This window comes from Struthio camelus, chromosome 10 (genome assembly GCF_040807025.1).
Source record: "Struthio camelus isolate bStrCam1 chromosome 10, bStrCam1.hap1, whole genome shotgun sequence".
In the NCBI taxonomy this organism is placed as follows: domain Eukaryota; kingdom Metazoa; phylum Chordata; class Aves; order Struthioniformes; family Struthionidae; genus Struthio; species Struthio camelus.
Window position 1 is genome coordinate 5,150,906 of NC_090951.1, and position 16,781 is coordinate 5,167,686.

Here is a 16,781-nt window from a genome sequence, read left to right on the forward strand (position 1 = left end):
TTTGGTCCTAAAAGGAAACAGTTTTACTTCGTTTTAGAGCCTTCTTTGATTACGTCATTAAAAGCTGGCGAACAGCTCCCAGCCACCCTTCCAGAGCGAGCGCGCACGTTTGCGGTCCTTCAACGCTGTGAGCACCGGCGTGACTCCCGCTGGCACTGACCCAAGCTGAATCCAGGGGAAGCTGGACCAGGACTTGGTGATGCAACTGCGGGGGAACGGTGACCTCTAAATGAGCCAGCTTCTCCCCAAAAACCTCCCGAGTGCCAGCGCAGCGCTTCGGATTAGACAAAAACAAAACCTCCATTTAATGTAAAATAAACATATGTTTTGCTCGTTTCTTTGCCAGCAGCCACACACAATGGTGAAAGAAATAGCTTACATCGACTGCTTTTGAAGAAAAAAAGAGTCTTTGATTTATTATATTTTTTTCTTCCTTTCTCCTCTCTTTGCCCCAAGTCTATTAGCCCAAGTAAATGACTTGCTCTACTGGAAATACCAGTAAATTTTCAGCTTACCACCCTATCTCATTTGGCAGTTCTTAATCCTGCCAAAGGCAGCCCTATCGCATCAAAATCTTAACCGTATTCACTGATGTTAAATAGACTGCACTTACCAACCTGAAAAGAGATGGCTTTTACTTTGCAGTTTGTGCACAATGCTCTTCAAAAGAGAATGCACGCAGTTACGCTCAATCTGACTCTTCAGTTTTAAGCTAACATAACCTTCTTTTAAAGTCCTGAAAGACTTACTATTCTACCACAGTTTTGCTTGTCATCTAATGTAATATCCCTTCTCGTGGTGGACATTAGCAATGATTGGCTAGAAAAATCTAGTGGATATCATGTTTGCTAGTTAGCATCGTCAGTGACCTGGAAATAAGTGCGGGGAACAGCTTTGAGGGATGTTACGAGTCCTAACCCCAGGGGACGGGGCAGATTCCAAAACAAATAATTGAAATCAATTAAAAACCTTCCTTGGCTGCCTTAGCCATAGGGTCTGGACGTCACAGACTGCACACTGCTGGCACATAGGTGCCAAGGCAGCACCGCCTCTCTGCGGACGAAGTAATCACATCGTGAGCCGAGCCTGCGGGAACTCGGGTTTGCCAGGGGTTAGTGCTCGCCGGTGCCGCCGCGGGGACGGCCAAGGCGAGCAGCTGCACGCGCCCTTCCCTTCGCCGCTCCGGTCGCGTCCCACAAATTCCACATTTATACAGACCATCTTTCCAGTTACCTCCAAGTTTTAATGAGTTTCACTAGCCGCTTCGTAACTAATCTGGGGTGATATGGAGCGCAGGGTTAATACCAGCTATTTAAGGCCTGCCATTTACTGCCGTTTCCACCTGTGGCCGAGCTGCGCGGAGCAACATAGTGCAATACTCTCGAATGATCATTATTAACACCTTAGCATGCCACTACTAAATGCACACGTGGTTTCTAATTACTTCATTCAGAGAAGTCAATAACGTCTGAGGAGATTAGCTGCCATGCTAACAGTGCCACAGAATTACAAATAAACGCAGTAACAGCCACTAGAATTGGATGCTGACTGTATCTCAGCTGAATTTGTTCTCTCCATCCCAGGTGAAAGCTCTTCTCTGGCTCTGCTGCTCAGTGCCCAGATACCTTTCCCTCCTCTCGTTCTCTCAGCGTGCAAAAAAAATCTGGGCAGTAGAAGAGGTCACCTAACTCCTGGCAGGGAGGCTCTTGCTGACTCATTTTTCTATTCTATTCTATTCTATTCTATTCTATTCTATTCTATTCTATTCTATTCTATTCTATTCTATTCTATTCTATTCTATTCTATTCCATTGTATTCTATTCTATTCTATTCTATTCTAGCATATTTTATTTTATTTTAGCCTATTTGTTCCCTTATTTAGAATAAATGTCAGTAGTGAGTGTTACTGCACTGAGCGCAAGATAAAAATCTGCACGAACAAGTAGGGAAAGTCTGCTTTCATTTAGGCTGGTCTCTGCAGCTGAAAATATTCACCTTTTTACTCCTTTTTTTCTCTTTCACAGCCTAGCTGTATACAACTCTGCCTTTAAAACATATGCAACTTTGTCCTTTAGATAATCGGTCCCTCAGTAATATTATTCTGACTTTTTACTTATTCATCGTTAAGATTACATTTCCCAGGGTACTCCATTTTAAGATGCAATTAAAAAATCTTTATCTAATAGCAAATAAAAGATAGAAATAAGTTTAGTGCTACATTTTTCTCTGGAAATTTCCTGATAAAATATATATATGAATATATAAGTAAATCATCACCTCAGCAGAAAAAATGTTCTTTTCCATTTAAGGAGATATTTTCTTTTTCCTGTCAAGGCCTGCAAACATTTCCTGAGTCTTATGGTTACAAAATGTAGAATTACACTCCTAAAAAGGATATTTTACAATCCATCACCAGGACTAAATCAGCTGCAGCTGTGAAAAAGTGTTAGCATATTAGCTGTTATATTACAGAAAAAGCTTTTATTTATTTTGTGCCTTTAGCTCTGGAGATTTGCAGGAATGTTCAGGATTTTCTCTATTTTTTTCCCTGCTACAGAAGTTACTCGCACTGAATTTTCACTAGATAGTTTAATTCAGATTATATTTGACAGAAGAAACTTTAATTCACATAATATTGTAAAAAATATTGCATTTTAATGAGAGTTTTTGCTTACATTTTTCTTGTCACTGTCATTGAATGTTGAATAGAACACAATTCAGCATATCAAGGATGAGTTGTTATTGGTATTTAGGGGCCTTAGGCTTAATAACTGCTCAAATATTATGAAGAAATTAACTCTGATAAAGATGAGTTATTATTTCCCAAGAACATTCATACACTACTCTCAGATCTCAGCGTAGGAATAAATGTGTGTGACTTGGCTTTAAACCAAAGCTGTTCTTAGTCTGACGTTTATCTCTCTGTTCTCTGTTGGTCACAATACTTTATAATACCTTTGGGTGGCCACTTCATAAAGCTCTGAAGCATAACCTTAACTTCACATGTGTGCTTTTTTGAACAGTAGCTTCCAAGCAGAAAAAAAAAAATATATATATATATATATACTCTCAATGAAATGGATGTGATCAATAATAGCTACTCACCACTGTCTATGGCCAGAAACAGAGCAGTGTACACGTTATTGTGCACATAAGGAGACTCACGATCCAGGACAGCAGTGGTGCCAATGGTACCATTAGTAGGGTTAATTTCTAGCCACTCTGCTGGATCCTTGTAAACTGAATACCTAAATAAAAAGATAAAAGTCATCAAGAGATTACACAACTAGACATGAAATAATTACATTACTACAGAAGAATATGTCTTTGCCCTCACTGGCTTTCACGGAGTGGAAAAAAACATAAACCTTGTGCCTTCCTTTTCAGTTAGGTCATTAGCATTAGGCTCATTTGATAGATGGAGGAACACAGGGAGGTATCAGCTAATATCTTTGGACACACATGCCCCAAAGCCTAGCATTGAAATCCATATTTAAAACATTAAACAGAACCTGCGGCTTAGTGTCAATCTTTGGTGTGTTATACGCCAGAGGATCTGACTGCTTTTACGTACTGCCGCAACACCACCCATGGACCAGTATCTACCTATGGACTCCAGGCATAGTCTCACATTTCTTCTCTTTCCAGATTCAAAATCCTGTTTGGAGCAGGAGTTATTTTTTATTGCTTTTCTGAGCGTTCTTCATTTTTTTCTCTTCCAATTAATTATTTTGTGTGGGGCTGGAGATGTGAGAGATAGTAGGGCATGGCAACAAAAAGACAGATAGCCTTGGACTACCTTGGGAGTTTGTTACCCCACAGACCCCCAGCTTGCACAGATTTATTCTGCAATTTATGGTCTGTAGTTCCCTGCTTCTATGATCTCAAGGAGATGTTCACATTCCTGGAGTAATTCAACCACATAAGCTTGGACTAAATAAGGATTTGAAAATGTAAACCACATATCCAAGCCTCTCAATATATAATTCACTTTATGCTTTCTTTGCAATAATCATCACAAATATTTAGACCCTTATACCAAAGATGTTTGCAGAAATTGCTTAGTTTGCACACTAAGAATTGCTCCACTTGACTGAAGTAATGGCCATACAAATGTTCATGATTAGGGCCTGATTCACAGCTAAATATATTAAATAACGTAACAACACAGAGATGAATTAACTGGCACAAGTTCTCTCTCCAATGAAATGTGTTAATATTTTCAACCAAAATTCCAATTATATAATCAATACATACTATAATAAGCTGTTTATCTTTTTGTAGAGTCTTGTTATAGCTCATAAACAGCCATGAGATCTTCCACAGACATCTTAAATTACAAGGAATTGACACAAAACCTGTTATCGTTTAATGAGTATGTGCCAAGCTAGCGCCTCTTAGTGACATTCATTTGAAAGGTGTGCTATGTTAAAATGCTGCCAAAAACAATTTATCAGTGCAACTATTTCCTGAGGGAATAATCAAAAGTAAGAGATTCGTTAGAAGGGGGAAAAAAGTAAGTAAAATGAAACAAAATGGCAAGGGCTAGAACAGGAAAGCGTAAATTGCACGTCAACAGATAAAGGCATGATCCCTTGCTTTGCTCTCTTGTATCCTCCGGAAGGAGAGCAAATAAGTTAGAACTTCCCTCTAGCAAACTGTAAAGGTATTTCTGTTAGCATAGCTAACGGCAAGGGCAGATGTTCGGCAGCCCCATCCACTGCTGCTGCCCCCGTGGTCCCGGGTTCGGACCTCCCAGCCCTGTATAACACAGGCTTTTTCACTGCCCACGAGTTTTGTCTAGGCATAGACCAACAACTTTTGCCTGGGGCTTCTGGACCTTGAAAAGGCCAGGCAGGGCCACAGCTCTGAGCAGGCTGCTAGTTGTTTGCGCCGGACATAAGCATCATTCATTATTCGTGCAGCAAATTTTACTGTATCCGAACAGTAAGCCTGAGCGTTTGCTGAAGCTGAAAGAAAAATGAATGAGAATGGCCTCGCGCATGGCTCAAGCTTAAACTCTGCTGTTAAGATGGCATTGTAAAAAGCTATTGAGCAAACTGAAGAAAGGGATTCGTCCATCCCTCAGCCCAGGAATTTCCCCTCCAAAATCTGAAATAACACCGTTTGAGGGTATCATTAAGCAGAGACGCCTTGTTTTCCTGTAGCTTAGGAAAGATTAGAATGGATTTAACTAATCCTAGCATCTGAATAATAAATCCTGGGCCTAGCCACCATCCTATACAGCAAGAAGAAAACTAAATTCTTATAAAAGTGAGAAATTCTGGGCGAATTGCATGAGTTAGGCCATGCACATACTTAGGCCTGAGAAGTGCAGGACAGACACGTGGATATCTTGCCCCAGCCCTCAGGTATCAGGTATCCATCATAATATCCACCATAACCGGGTTAGCTGGAAGCACAGCGAGACCTCAGTCTATGCTTCAGCAAGCACAGGGCTCCAGAATCCTTACGAACTGGCCATATGGCCCATAGGTTCATTTAAATAAACTGTTCTGCAGATTAACATTATACTTCAAAGAGCTACATAGTACTCATTTCAAAAGAATTAAAGTCCAAAGCGTTGAGTTTTTTCTTCAAAAAATAAACTCTCTTTCAGTAGAAAGCCTTCTCTTAATTCATCAGAGGAACGCATCTCTCACCAAAAAATCATCCATTTCTCACAAAGTTTTTCTGTGTACCTTTAGGGGAAGCAATATTATCCTACAGAAGATGAACACGGGCAATTTCAGAGGTGGAAACAGCCAAAACTGGCCAAGTGGCTGCTACACTTGACTCGGGTTCTGCTCCAGGCTTGCAAAGTGCAATCTCTCCAGGGCTGCTGAACCATATTGACTTTGCCAGGGCCACATGGGAACACATCGGTGTTCAGACAGCCAATTTCAGGATCAAAATTCAATAAATCCAGCCATGAAAAACTCCACTTCTTTGTGAGCCATTCCTATGTTAAAATATATCAGAGGAGAGATGTGGAAACCAAAACCTTTGGGAATTCATGGGAAAAAGAAACAAAGAATGACAATATGTGGCTTATTCATGGTCCCTCAAAAGTCGCTCAGAGTTTCCCCGCAGGGCAGAAGTTATCCTTTAGGGATTATGCAGAAAAGAAGCAAAGACAAACACTAACGCATGGTGAGTGACACATTCCCTTAACCCACTTCATAACCATTGTGTACTTCCACTTCATAACCATTTAAACATTAATCAATACATGAGCTTTATCTCCCATAAAAATGAATGCTAGAATAGTAACAATGCAGATCATTATTTCATTTCACTTCTTTGTTTCTTTTTTATTGTTGTTTTTATAACTTTGCAACAAAGGTATGCACAAAAAATATGAAACAAGGGCAGCCTAAACAATTCCTAGTCTATTGAAAGACAGCAAGTTCTCAATTAACCCCAAAACAATTTAGGAAGATTCAACACTTTTAAAGTAATGAGAATTTAAAATGAATTGTATTATCTTCCCTGATTGCTCTACAAAGCACTGTTGGCTGTGCAAATAAAAAACTGAATTGTATAACCTGTGATTTGGCACAGGATATTGTAAAAGCGGTACTTTGTCTTTCCCACCACATTTTTTACTTATTATAAGAGTATACTGCAGTACAGTTAGGATGATTGTTCTTTGTTCCTTTTTTTGAGGGTTCTGCTAGCAAAAGGTTTAGAATAGACTCATTAAGAAAAGCACGATGTAAAAAGTCATAGCAGCATAGAATACAAAGCTTCACTTTCCACTTGTGACTTCAGTAAGATCTGCTGACTGCACCGGAGCTTTGAAAATCAGACTATTCATTTAGGTGGTTAAACATGAACTTATGTGCCTACAGGTACCCACTCTGTTTTGAAAGTCGTAAGTGCGTTAATATATCTGTATGCTTATACTCAGGCCTATGCTCTCTGGTGTGCCAGTCACTGCTCGTTGTGGACTTATTCTACACTGCACTAAGTGAAATTTAGTGCAGCCTTGTGTAGGGCGGGGGATTGCTTGGTTCTTCGTTTTTAATTTTAAACCATAGCAACCAGTTATAGTCCCCAAAGGCTTATCTGCCAAGAGGGCATGGGCAAGTGAGTGTAGCCCATTTTGGAGCACAGCCCATTTTGCTTGTGACCTCCTGTCACTAGGGTCATGTCGTTGTACCACCTGTAAGCCCGGGTATTGCACAGGAGGCAAAACACACACTTCCATTACCTAGGAAATCATCTACTGCAAAGTATATACCTTAAAAATACACCTACAAACAGATGCAGAGAAGATACAGATGCAGGAAAAGAGAATGCAAATCAAAATATGCACTTGTTCTATTTGGTACAGAACTAAAATTATGTAGCAAATACTTGGAAGTATCTTAACGTTTATAAATGACATCTTCCTCTTCTTGCAATGCAGGAAAATAATTCCAAGACTGCCTCTTGGGGCTGGTTAGCAGACAGGCATGGCGCCTGCGGCTGGCAGCCTGATTAGCATGGAAGGTCGTTACACAGGAATGTGGCAATAACATGCACATGAAAATGTAATCACTGCCCCAACTCTGTACTAGCCACAGAAAAGATTTCACAGCCAACAGTGGACTAGCCAAGGGGGTCACAGGAGAGCAGCCAGGCATCCAGGCACAGGTTCAGGTGCTGCTGTTGGCTGGCATGTCCAGAGCTTGGTAGCTGCCAGAGTTTCCCTATGTGCAGTCAAGGGGTCCTGGCTTCCACGCTTGATCAGAAAGAGAAGGAATGCAAAATGGAGCATTTTGAACATATTGAGTATCACCACAACAGGAAAAAGCAGTGCCAAATCTGTGCTGCATGACACATCTGCGCCAATTTGATGTGCGGTCCCCTTGCTGTGGCACCACCAGGAGTTAAGGTGAGCAGTCCAGACCGGCTTGTCAGGGCGTCAGCTTTTCAGCCTCGTACACCTGGAGACAGCTCAAGTTGTATTGCACAAAAACTACATGACCGACAAGATGCAACTGTTTTGAAAGCAAAAAAGGAATGGTAAAACAGCATAGGCCCCAGGAAATGTCTTTCTGGTTCTGCAGTGAGGCTTTGCTACAATACTGCATACCAGAGGGCAAGAGACTGCAGGCAGCGAGCTGCCCCTGGGGCACTAGAGAGCAGGGATGGTCCGCTTGAATCAGGACTTGGAGAACTGGAGTCTTGGAGTCCTGGCTGCAACACAGCTTTGCTGCACAGAGTTAGGGAAGCCATTCATGCTGTGCCCCCAAACTCAGCTTCAGAGTGGAAAGGATGTTTTTCTGCTTTGAAAAGCTGTTACAAGGCCAAAATCTATCAACGACTGCAAGAGGACTTAGAGTGTACAGCAAAGAGGGCCATCAGAAGTACCTCGATGGACAGAACAGAAAAGAACAATTTGAATAGCTTTTTAAAAATGCAGAGATGCATTTTCAGATTGTATAGCTGCTTAACTCCCTAAAATTGTTTTAAGTTTGTTTAAAATAGGGTTAAACCAATATGACTCAAAATTCATTATCTCGTATATATACATATATGTGTGTGTGTGTGTGTGTGCGCGCGTGCACATGTTATGTTTACTGGTCCTAGGCGAAACTGAAAGTGTCAAAATTTTGACAATAACCATTTTCGTAGTATTTCAGCCTGTTCAGTCTGGCTGGCAGAGGTCAGTTTCAGAAATATAACAAAGCTTATTTGTACATTAGCTTTCCAGATTCATATATTAGATTTCCAAATCACATTTGCAGCTTTTATGGATGCTGGCCCCACTGCCATCAGTGAAAAGACTATCAGAGTTGAATAGCCCCAATTCTTCATCTCAGAAGTATAGATATACATTTATATTTTGAATGAAGGCTTTCACATTTTGGTTCATTATCCACATTGCTGAATCCTCAGCTGTTCACCTACAGTTAGGCAACATATTGAAGTTACCATATCTGTCTTGCTCCTGCTGGGACTATATCATATAACGGCAGTCTCTGAAATTTTTCTATGAGCTTTTCATGAACTATTCAAGTAAAACGATCAGTGGGGAAGGTAACTTCATATTTTCTATGCTCAAGAGCTCAGTATGAGAATTCCCTTTTGTCTCTGAGCGAAGAATTCTCTAAACACAGACCTTATGCAATCTTTAAGTCAAGCCAATGTGAATTTAATCTCATTATGTTAAGTCCATCTGAAAAATCAAGAGCGACTACCCTTGAAAAAACATTCACAGCTATTCGAGAGAGACCAGTGTAGCAATCACAGCACAAATATATGCACCTACTTAAATAATGGCTGTTTTAAAAGAAAGACAAAGGTACTTCCCAAAATACAAGTATAACAGTAAATATCTGGTTTAAAATTGCTTCGTGTTTCGGATGTTTACATAGAGATAGCATAATGTAGAGCTTTTAAGATCAAGCTGCATCTCATCATGTTCCATCTTTTCCAATGTGCTATCATTACCTTTTGTCTGCACTAATTACGAGAGCATATGGTATGAGAAACAGCAGAAAGTAAGCCTTATCGCTGCGCAGCAGTTCCACGGCTGAAATATACTCTGGACTCAATAATGATGACACATTGCAATTTTTCTGCTGACGATACGAAAACAAAGGTACTTCTGCTCCAGGAGTTTTTTAGGTTGTAAGCTTTGGGAGAGCAACTTACATTTCATATATGTACAATCCTTGCCTTGCACACCAGGGTCTCTAATTGTTCATCCCTTCTGAATGCTATCAACTGTAATAGTACTCTAACACAAGCACTATATAACATTTGATTTTATAAGAATAATTCTTCATGCAACTTCCAGGTTTCTTTTCGTTGGCTGTTTATGTCAGTAAAGCCATGGGAAGGACGTCTTTGAAGCAGTTGCGGCTTTTCTTTTTTTTCTCAGATATTCAAACAAATATTGAATAATGTATATTAATTTCAAGGTGCAAGTGAATATGCAGGTTTGCTTTCCATTTTACACCCAGATATAAAGCTATTGCCTTAAATTTTCCACTTCAGCCCCTAAAACAGTCATACAGGTTACCAACAGATGATTCTTGGTCCTTGTGTTCAGTGTGACATGGCATGCATGCTCTACCAGCAGAGAGGAAACTTTATTAAGAATAACTTAATTCACCATTTTAACAAAAATTCTAGCAATGAAATGCAGAGATCGTCAGTAAGACTCATATTTATTTATCATATTAGCTGAAAGTATACTACTAGTAAGCAGTTCTGTGGAAAATCAGTCATTCAAAAGGGCTTTTCATACCTCCTTTCAATACTACTTCCTGACACGCTTTCCCATTTGGATACCAAAGGGTCCTATAACCTCTAAAGATATTAGAAAAGACCTATGTATATTTTTTTTCTTTCTTTATGACTCTTGAAGAGCTCTATCCTTTCTACTGAGATCCATATTGCGGGATGTTTTTATATTCTTTTGTAGGCGCTGAACTCAGAGGCTGGGAGTTTGCCATTCATTTCGGAGAGGCCGGGATCTGAGCGCTGCTGTGCTTCATCTCTCGCTCAATAGTCAGCGCTGCGCTGTGCTCAGACAAAGCCCCAGTGCCAACCACCGGGCTCCGGTGCACTTTGCATTGCTCTGCCCTAACCATTTTATGCCCTCTTTTGCACCTCCTTTTAAATGAGTGCATGCAGTTAGCATTGCAGCGTTGTCAGGACTGCATAATTACTCTTACGGGCACGATATCATGCCCGGACAACTTCAGTGTAACTCTGCTCTTGCTTAGGGTGTTCTGTTATACAGGCATCTCTGAGTAAGAACTCAAAGCCAAGCCTTTTTTTCCATAATTTATTAGCAATTCAAACAAAACTGCCTGAACTAACAAAAGCATGTCATCGCTTAGTATTGCAAAGCATTGCTTTGCATCAGCAGAGATAGGGGCGAACGCTGATCAGCGCTGCTTTTGGTACGTACACAGGCAGCGTCGCAGGCGGTGGACGGAAATGCTGTGCAACCCAGGCAGCCGCTGAACCCCGTATTGCACATTTCCTCCTGCCCCCGGGGTGCGGGCCACGTGCTCACCAGGGGCAGGCCACGGGCAAGTCCCCTCTATCCACAGACATATTGGCCGCTCAACGCGCTGACTGCCACAGCTCTCCGGTTTGCACACGAGAGACTCGGCCACTACACAATTCCAGTACACATTTAACATTTTGGGATCCAGAACTACAATTGGGCTGTTTTGGGGAGCTGGCAACCAAATACTCAGAGCTAATGTAGATGCCGGTTGACTAATGGCAATAGGTTGGTCACCTGATGTATAGGACAGCTGTAAAAGAGGACGTAATACCACGCGCAGCCCTACCCAGTCGGCCAGCTGAACCAGTTCTTTAACTGTAGCATTTTCCTTTTCACCCGCGTAATACGAAGCAACAGAAAAACAATCCTGCATTAAGCTCTGAGCTAGCAGTAATAGACTGTTCCTAGCAGTAGCTAACTCAAAGCTAGCCCAGATATGCATCCATCGTGCTGCGGACAGCCTAAAAAGATTTCCCGTTGTAAGGGCTGAAAACCGGCTGGAGAATTTCGTGTCACAGACAGAAAACAAGCGTAAGCGCCTCGTCACTGAACATCCACGAGGCAAAAAGCAAACACGTACTCGTCTCAAAAGCTGCCGGCCAGGATGCGCAGGTCATGAGGGAAATGACAACAGGTATCCCATTTTAGGGCTTGTTCATATCTTTCCTGGTCAATTGTACAAACCTATGTTGATTACTGACCCCCGAGGCTTGGAGAAATGCTGCATACGTATAACTTGGGATTTTTCAAGAACGTCACCGACAGTTTTTAAGTCCCATTCTGAATCCTAAAGCTAATTGCATCTGGCCAGACACATAAGTATGTACACACATGTACATGTATCCCTTGTAAACATCCGCAAAACGTGCAATCACTAGCAAGAGTACTGATAGTCCATTATGTTAATGTATATTTTCCTGCATAGCCATGGAGGCCATAGCATAACATTTTTTAAGATTCTGGTTTTAAAAGAAAGAAGATACAGGCAACAAACTGTTTTCTCAATGAGATTGACTTCTTGCCTGTTTTAAAGAAGATGCTTAAGAATGAGAAACCCTTATATACCCTTAACAATCTGTATTTTCTGTCCTGCAACATTAATCGTGATAGTATAACCCTTTGCAAAGGAAATTTCTTGTGCTTTTGTTTTCACAGCCACATAGACCTCGACAGTGGGTATGGCAGTGTATGGCTTGTGAACGTGCGCACAAGAAACTGTTAACCTAGCGCTAAGAAGCCCCCAGCAATCTTCAAAAGACAATATTTAAAAGGTAGAAAGAAAGAAAAAGCTAAACTTGTATTTGTTTGTACTTTCCGTTTCCCATATCTGACTTATACACTGCAAAAGGGGCACTAAGCACAGTTAACTAGCTTTTCCCATTAAACACGTGATCATACAAAATGCATGGTTTTGATTTTGCGTTGAAATGCTGTTACCAGAAGAATGACTATATGCTAAATGTGCAGCAGACTGTAAAATATCTCCTGCAGGGCTCTCCTGCAGAGATTCGGACGTGCTCAAATTACTTTGGGTAGATTCTTTAAAATAAAAAATGTAAAATCCAAGAAGCAAATTTAACTGCAATGTGCTAATATTAATAAGAATAAAAATATCATTAGCAAAAATTAAAACCTGAAATAAATCACACTTTCTGGCTACACTGTTGAGAAAGGTATTAGGTCAGTTGGATGTATTTTTAAACTTACTGCAGATAGAGGATTTACGCAATAGCCATTTTTCAGCTTCATGGAACAGGTTTATGGGCTTGCAGTGTGTCTGTCTCTTCACAGGCTGGAAATGTCAACTTAGAGTACAATTTAAAAAAATAAATTAAAATCCCCAGCAATGTTGTGCCACAAGTCACTCCATGCATTCTTGGTCACTGAAAACTCATGTTTCTCTTTGATAAACTGGACACACTCCAGGGTGAACTCATTAGAGCTGCGCTAATGCCTAGCCCGGCTCGGCTGGCCGGCCAGGACCATCCCTGCAGTCACTCACAGCAGCACTTTTTCCATGGGTGATCCTTAAATGTCTCACAGCTGCTAGGAGCTTATGCATGCACCTAAGCATATATATGCTTTATTCTTACCCTTTCTGAATAGGCATCGTGCTTTCCTGGCTGCAATGCCAATTTTGCCTGCAAAATCACAGAATAATCCCCCCACTAGTTCATGCATCTCTGCTGGGTGCTGGATACAGAGCGAGCCACACTCCTAAATTCAGCGGGGCTGCAGAGGACTGATATACTTTGCTTTTTAAGGCTTAAGGCTTACACGCATTCATGTTTTTGGTCAGGCATTTGTTGCTAATATCAGTTTTGCACTGATTCAGGCTCAAGGAAATCTCATTTCAGCCTGCTCTAAAGAGATGCGGATTTTAGGGAGCGCCGTTCTGCAGGAGGGACAGCCCGCGCGGGCATGCCGCCGTGCAACAGGGCTGAGCGCGCCGCGGATGGAGGCACCCCGCTTTCTACCGAAACGCCTCCGCGCTGTATAAACACAGAATTTTCTCTAGACAAAGCTTCCACTTGAGCCGTTTGCTTGCGTCACCCCTGCCAGTTTGTGAGCAATATATAGACATTTACAGTGAGGAAAGGAGCCTGCCCCACGTTTCGGAGGATCACTTGTCTCAGCCCTTCTGCAAGCATCTGTATGAACCACGCTAATAAGTCACAGGAAAGGCTGCTGAAAGTATAAAACCAATTTCTCAGAAGTATTTCAGCTATCAGGTTTTTTCTCTCTCTTTTTTTTTTTTTTGTTACAACATATTAAAAAGAATAGACAAAATAACAAAACGGAAAGCTTAGGTGCATCTTCTGCTACAGCAATATGCCATTATAGATAGGAAAACTGTAACATTCTGAATATTTTCAGTTAAAAAAATAAAATTCATTTTTTTCTATTTTCAGTTGAAAATAACAAAAATTACATTTTCCCCACTAAACTACATTTTCTACAAACAACCAATTCCAGCAGGAAAGATCTTCTAAAAAAAAAAAAAAAAAGAGTGCACACACACAAAGAAAACCCTTGCTCAGTTCACTCCCTTTTGCAGTTAACTGGTCTGCAATATAAATACTGGTTTACATAGGCGGGAGGGGATTACAAAGCAGAGATGTCTCTATTGGGGGAGCTTTCTCTTGGCTTCACTCAGAGCCAAGCGCAGGTCCAACACACAGAATTAAGTAGCATAGCTCACACAGAAATTTTTTTTTTTGGTCTCATTCAAGAAAAAATAAAGCCTTGCCAATACAGGCAAATTGCAACGTACGGGACCGCGCGTAGAAGGTCAAACGAATGAGCTTCAGCTCCTCATCTTCACCCCTAATGACAGATCAATATATACCCAATATTGGCGCTCGCTGCTCACTAAATCAGAAGGAACAAAGCAGACAGTAGAATCAGCTTTATAAAAAGAAATGTTAGCATGATTCTCTATCAGACTTAAACGACAATCAGCTGCTTTGCTCAGACACTAGAGACCAACTCTTTTTTAGGCTGGGGCTCTAAAACTGTGCACTTTAGCCCTGGGGCTGGTTCTGTGGCCAAGTGGCGCAGTTTGCAGGACCGGGGCTACTTTACAGACTGTATTTGCTTCTGTTTTCATCTGCAGGGCACTTTTTAAATTATGCGCACCGCCTCACCGTCAGAGCCAAAAGATTTATCGTTTCAGATTTATTTTGCTTGTCACATCAGTGATTTAGCAGGCTGGCTTTCATCACAGTTCTCTATCGACAATGATATGATCAAAATAGAATGAAAAATTAGACAAAATTCCTTCTCTAGTCCCTTGCCAGTGAAAAATGCCAGATGAGAAAATGGTTGACTAATTAGTTATTTGTGTGGGGCAACAATAGGAATAAAACCCTTGGAAAACACAAAGAAAGCAACTAAGCAGTCATTGCAAGCAGAATTAAAAAAAAACAACAACAAAATACCAATTAATCAAATGAAAATATTATAACTATGATAATCAGGTAGTTAAACAAAATGTTATGGAAAGGAAAACATTTTGTGTTCTTTTTATTGTACGATCTTCCAAACATTTCTCTGTACCAAGACCTAATTCCCAGGGGTTTCTTCTTCAGGGCAAAGAAAGAATCCTAGAAGCTGAGGTATAATGAACAAAAATACAGGCATGTATGTACTTTTCCATCAGAAGTGATTGGGGCTGTGGCTAAATGAACCCAGAGGCTATACCTATTTGAATTATTCCCAAAGCTAGGGAATAATACACCATATCTAGGACTAACTCACTAGTATAATCAGGTTGTTACTGCTAGAATAATTGTCGACACATGCAAATCAGTAAAAGTTTTTCCTTTGTAGCAATCGTGCCTCAAAAGCTAATCAAGACACAGTGAGCTGGAGCTTCTTTCATGAAGTACCTGGAGGAGGTTTCGGCAGTAAAACTCCATCGGAGTTTCTGCACATCCGCTTCTTTACAACCACGCTTCCCGCAGGAGCAGCTTCTCCCGCTGCAAATCCATTTGCGGCATTCTCGAAAAAGTTAAAGAGTCCAGATACCTTTGAAAGATAGGCAAATTTTCATAAGAGCCCAGCAGACTCCCCACTAAAACGTCGCTGCTGAATGCAGCCGTGAGATGGCACGCCGCAGGGATTCAGCGCCGGCTCTGTTTTGCTAAGGGAGAGGCAGAAAAGATGTGAGAAGAGGCTCGCTCCTGGGATGCACGAGTCCATCCGGGTTAATAAAACTCCTGTTGGACTGCAGGTCCCACCACCGGTAACCAGGCTGCTCCCAGCAAGGGATTACTCGAAAAGGCTGGAAACCTGAGCTAATACCACACAAACGTCCAGTTCAGGAGATCCTCACCTGCCCCCTACTAACATCCAGTAACTTGGGGACAAGTCTCATAAGGAAGGCAGGGAATTAATGCTTCCGTAAACTAATTTCCAAAAGGAAAACGTAACAAACTGGTGTACAAGCCGAATAATCATTTTAGCGCAGTTTACCTGCTGTGCCAATGCAAGGCTTTTGCAGCCTAAGCCGTGCTTAGGTTGTTCGGCACCCTCCGTTCACTGCCATTCCCACCGCTTCTGCTCTCCCTTGCAGCTTTTGTTGCCTTTTTGTCCTCAGAAATGCTCACAGAATTACAGACCGGTATAAATTTAGGGGACCCATGGACTAGGTTATCCCAGAGATGGGGAATCACTCCTTGACACCCTGAGAATAAGCAGCGGTTAAGTTTATAACTGCCGCAGACCAGTCTCCTTACGGCCAGCGGCGCAGACGATATCAAGGAGAACGTTTTTCACTTGGTTTCTAGGGATTTAGCAGCACGGCCGCCTTCGGCATTAAACGGAGATCTGCGGCCCAAACGGGCACAGCTTCTCCCATGAATTACAGACGTCCATCGGGAAGCGAGGGACGTTCACAAGTGGCACCACAAAAAGGTGCTTCAGCCTGAACGCTTTGGGGGCGTCCCCGCGGGGGATCGGGGGGGACTGTGGCTCCTGGCTGCTGGCGATAGCACTATCGATAGCATTATCAGAAGTATCGATAGCATGACTCCCTTCTAGCTTGCCCCTTACGACGTTCAGTCATTTTTACGTCTTAGGTGCCGGAAAAAACGGTAGGAAACAGTGACGAAACTACCAATTTCATACGAATTGAAACTTAAATGCCCCCTTGATTTATGTGGGGGATCCTACACAGGAATTTGAAAGGGAAAACACGTAAGGTATTTTTATCACACTGGCCTGAAAGGAAAATAATTACCCCCTAGCAGAAGACCAA

General features: G+C 41.6%; 1 protein-coding gene across 2 annotated transcripts in view; it reads right to left on the reverse strand.

Annotated features, from left to right (window-relative positions):
* Positions 1-16,781, reverse strand: part of CDH13 (cadherin 13) — a 505,047-nt gene that overhangs the window by 34,098 nt on the left and 454,168 nt on the right. For both annotated transcript variants that reach the window (XM_009682913.2, XM_068956075.1), the window contains exon 11: positions 3,106-3,248. In XM_009682913.2, the coding sequence (XP_009681208.1) occupies positions 3,106-3,248 (143 nt within the window). The remainder of the gene's footprint in view (positions 1-3,105; positions 3,249-16,781) is intronic.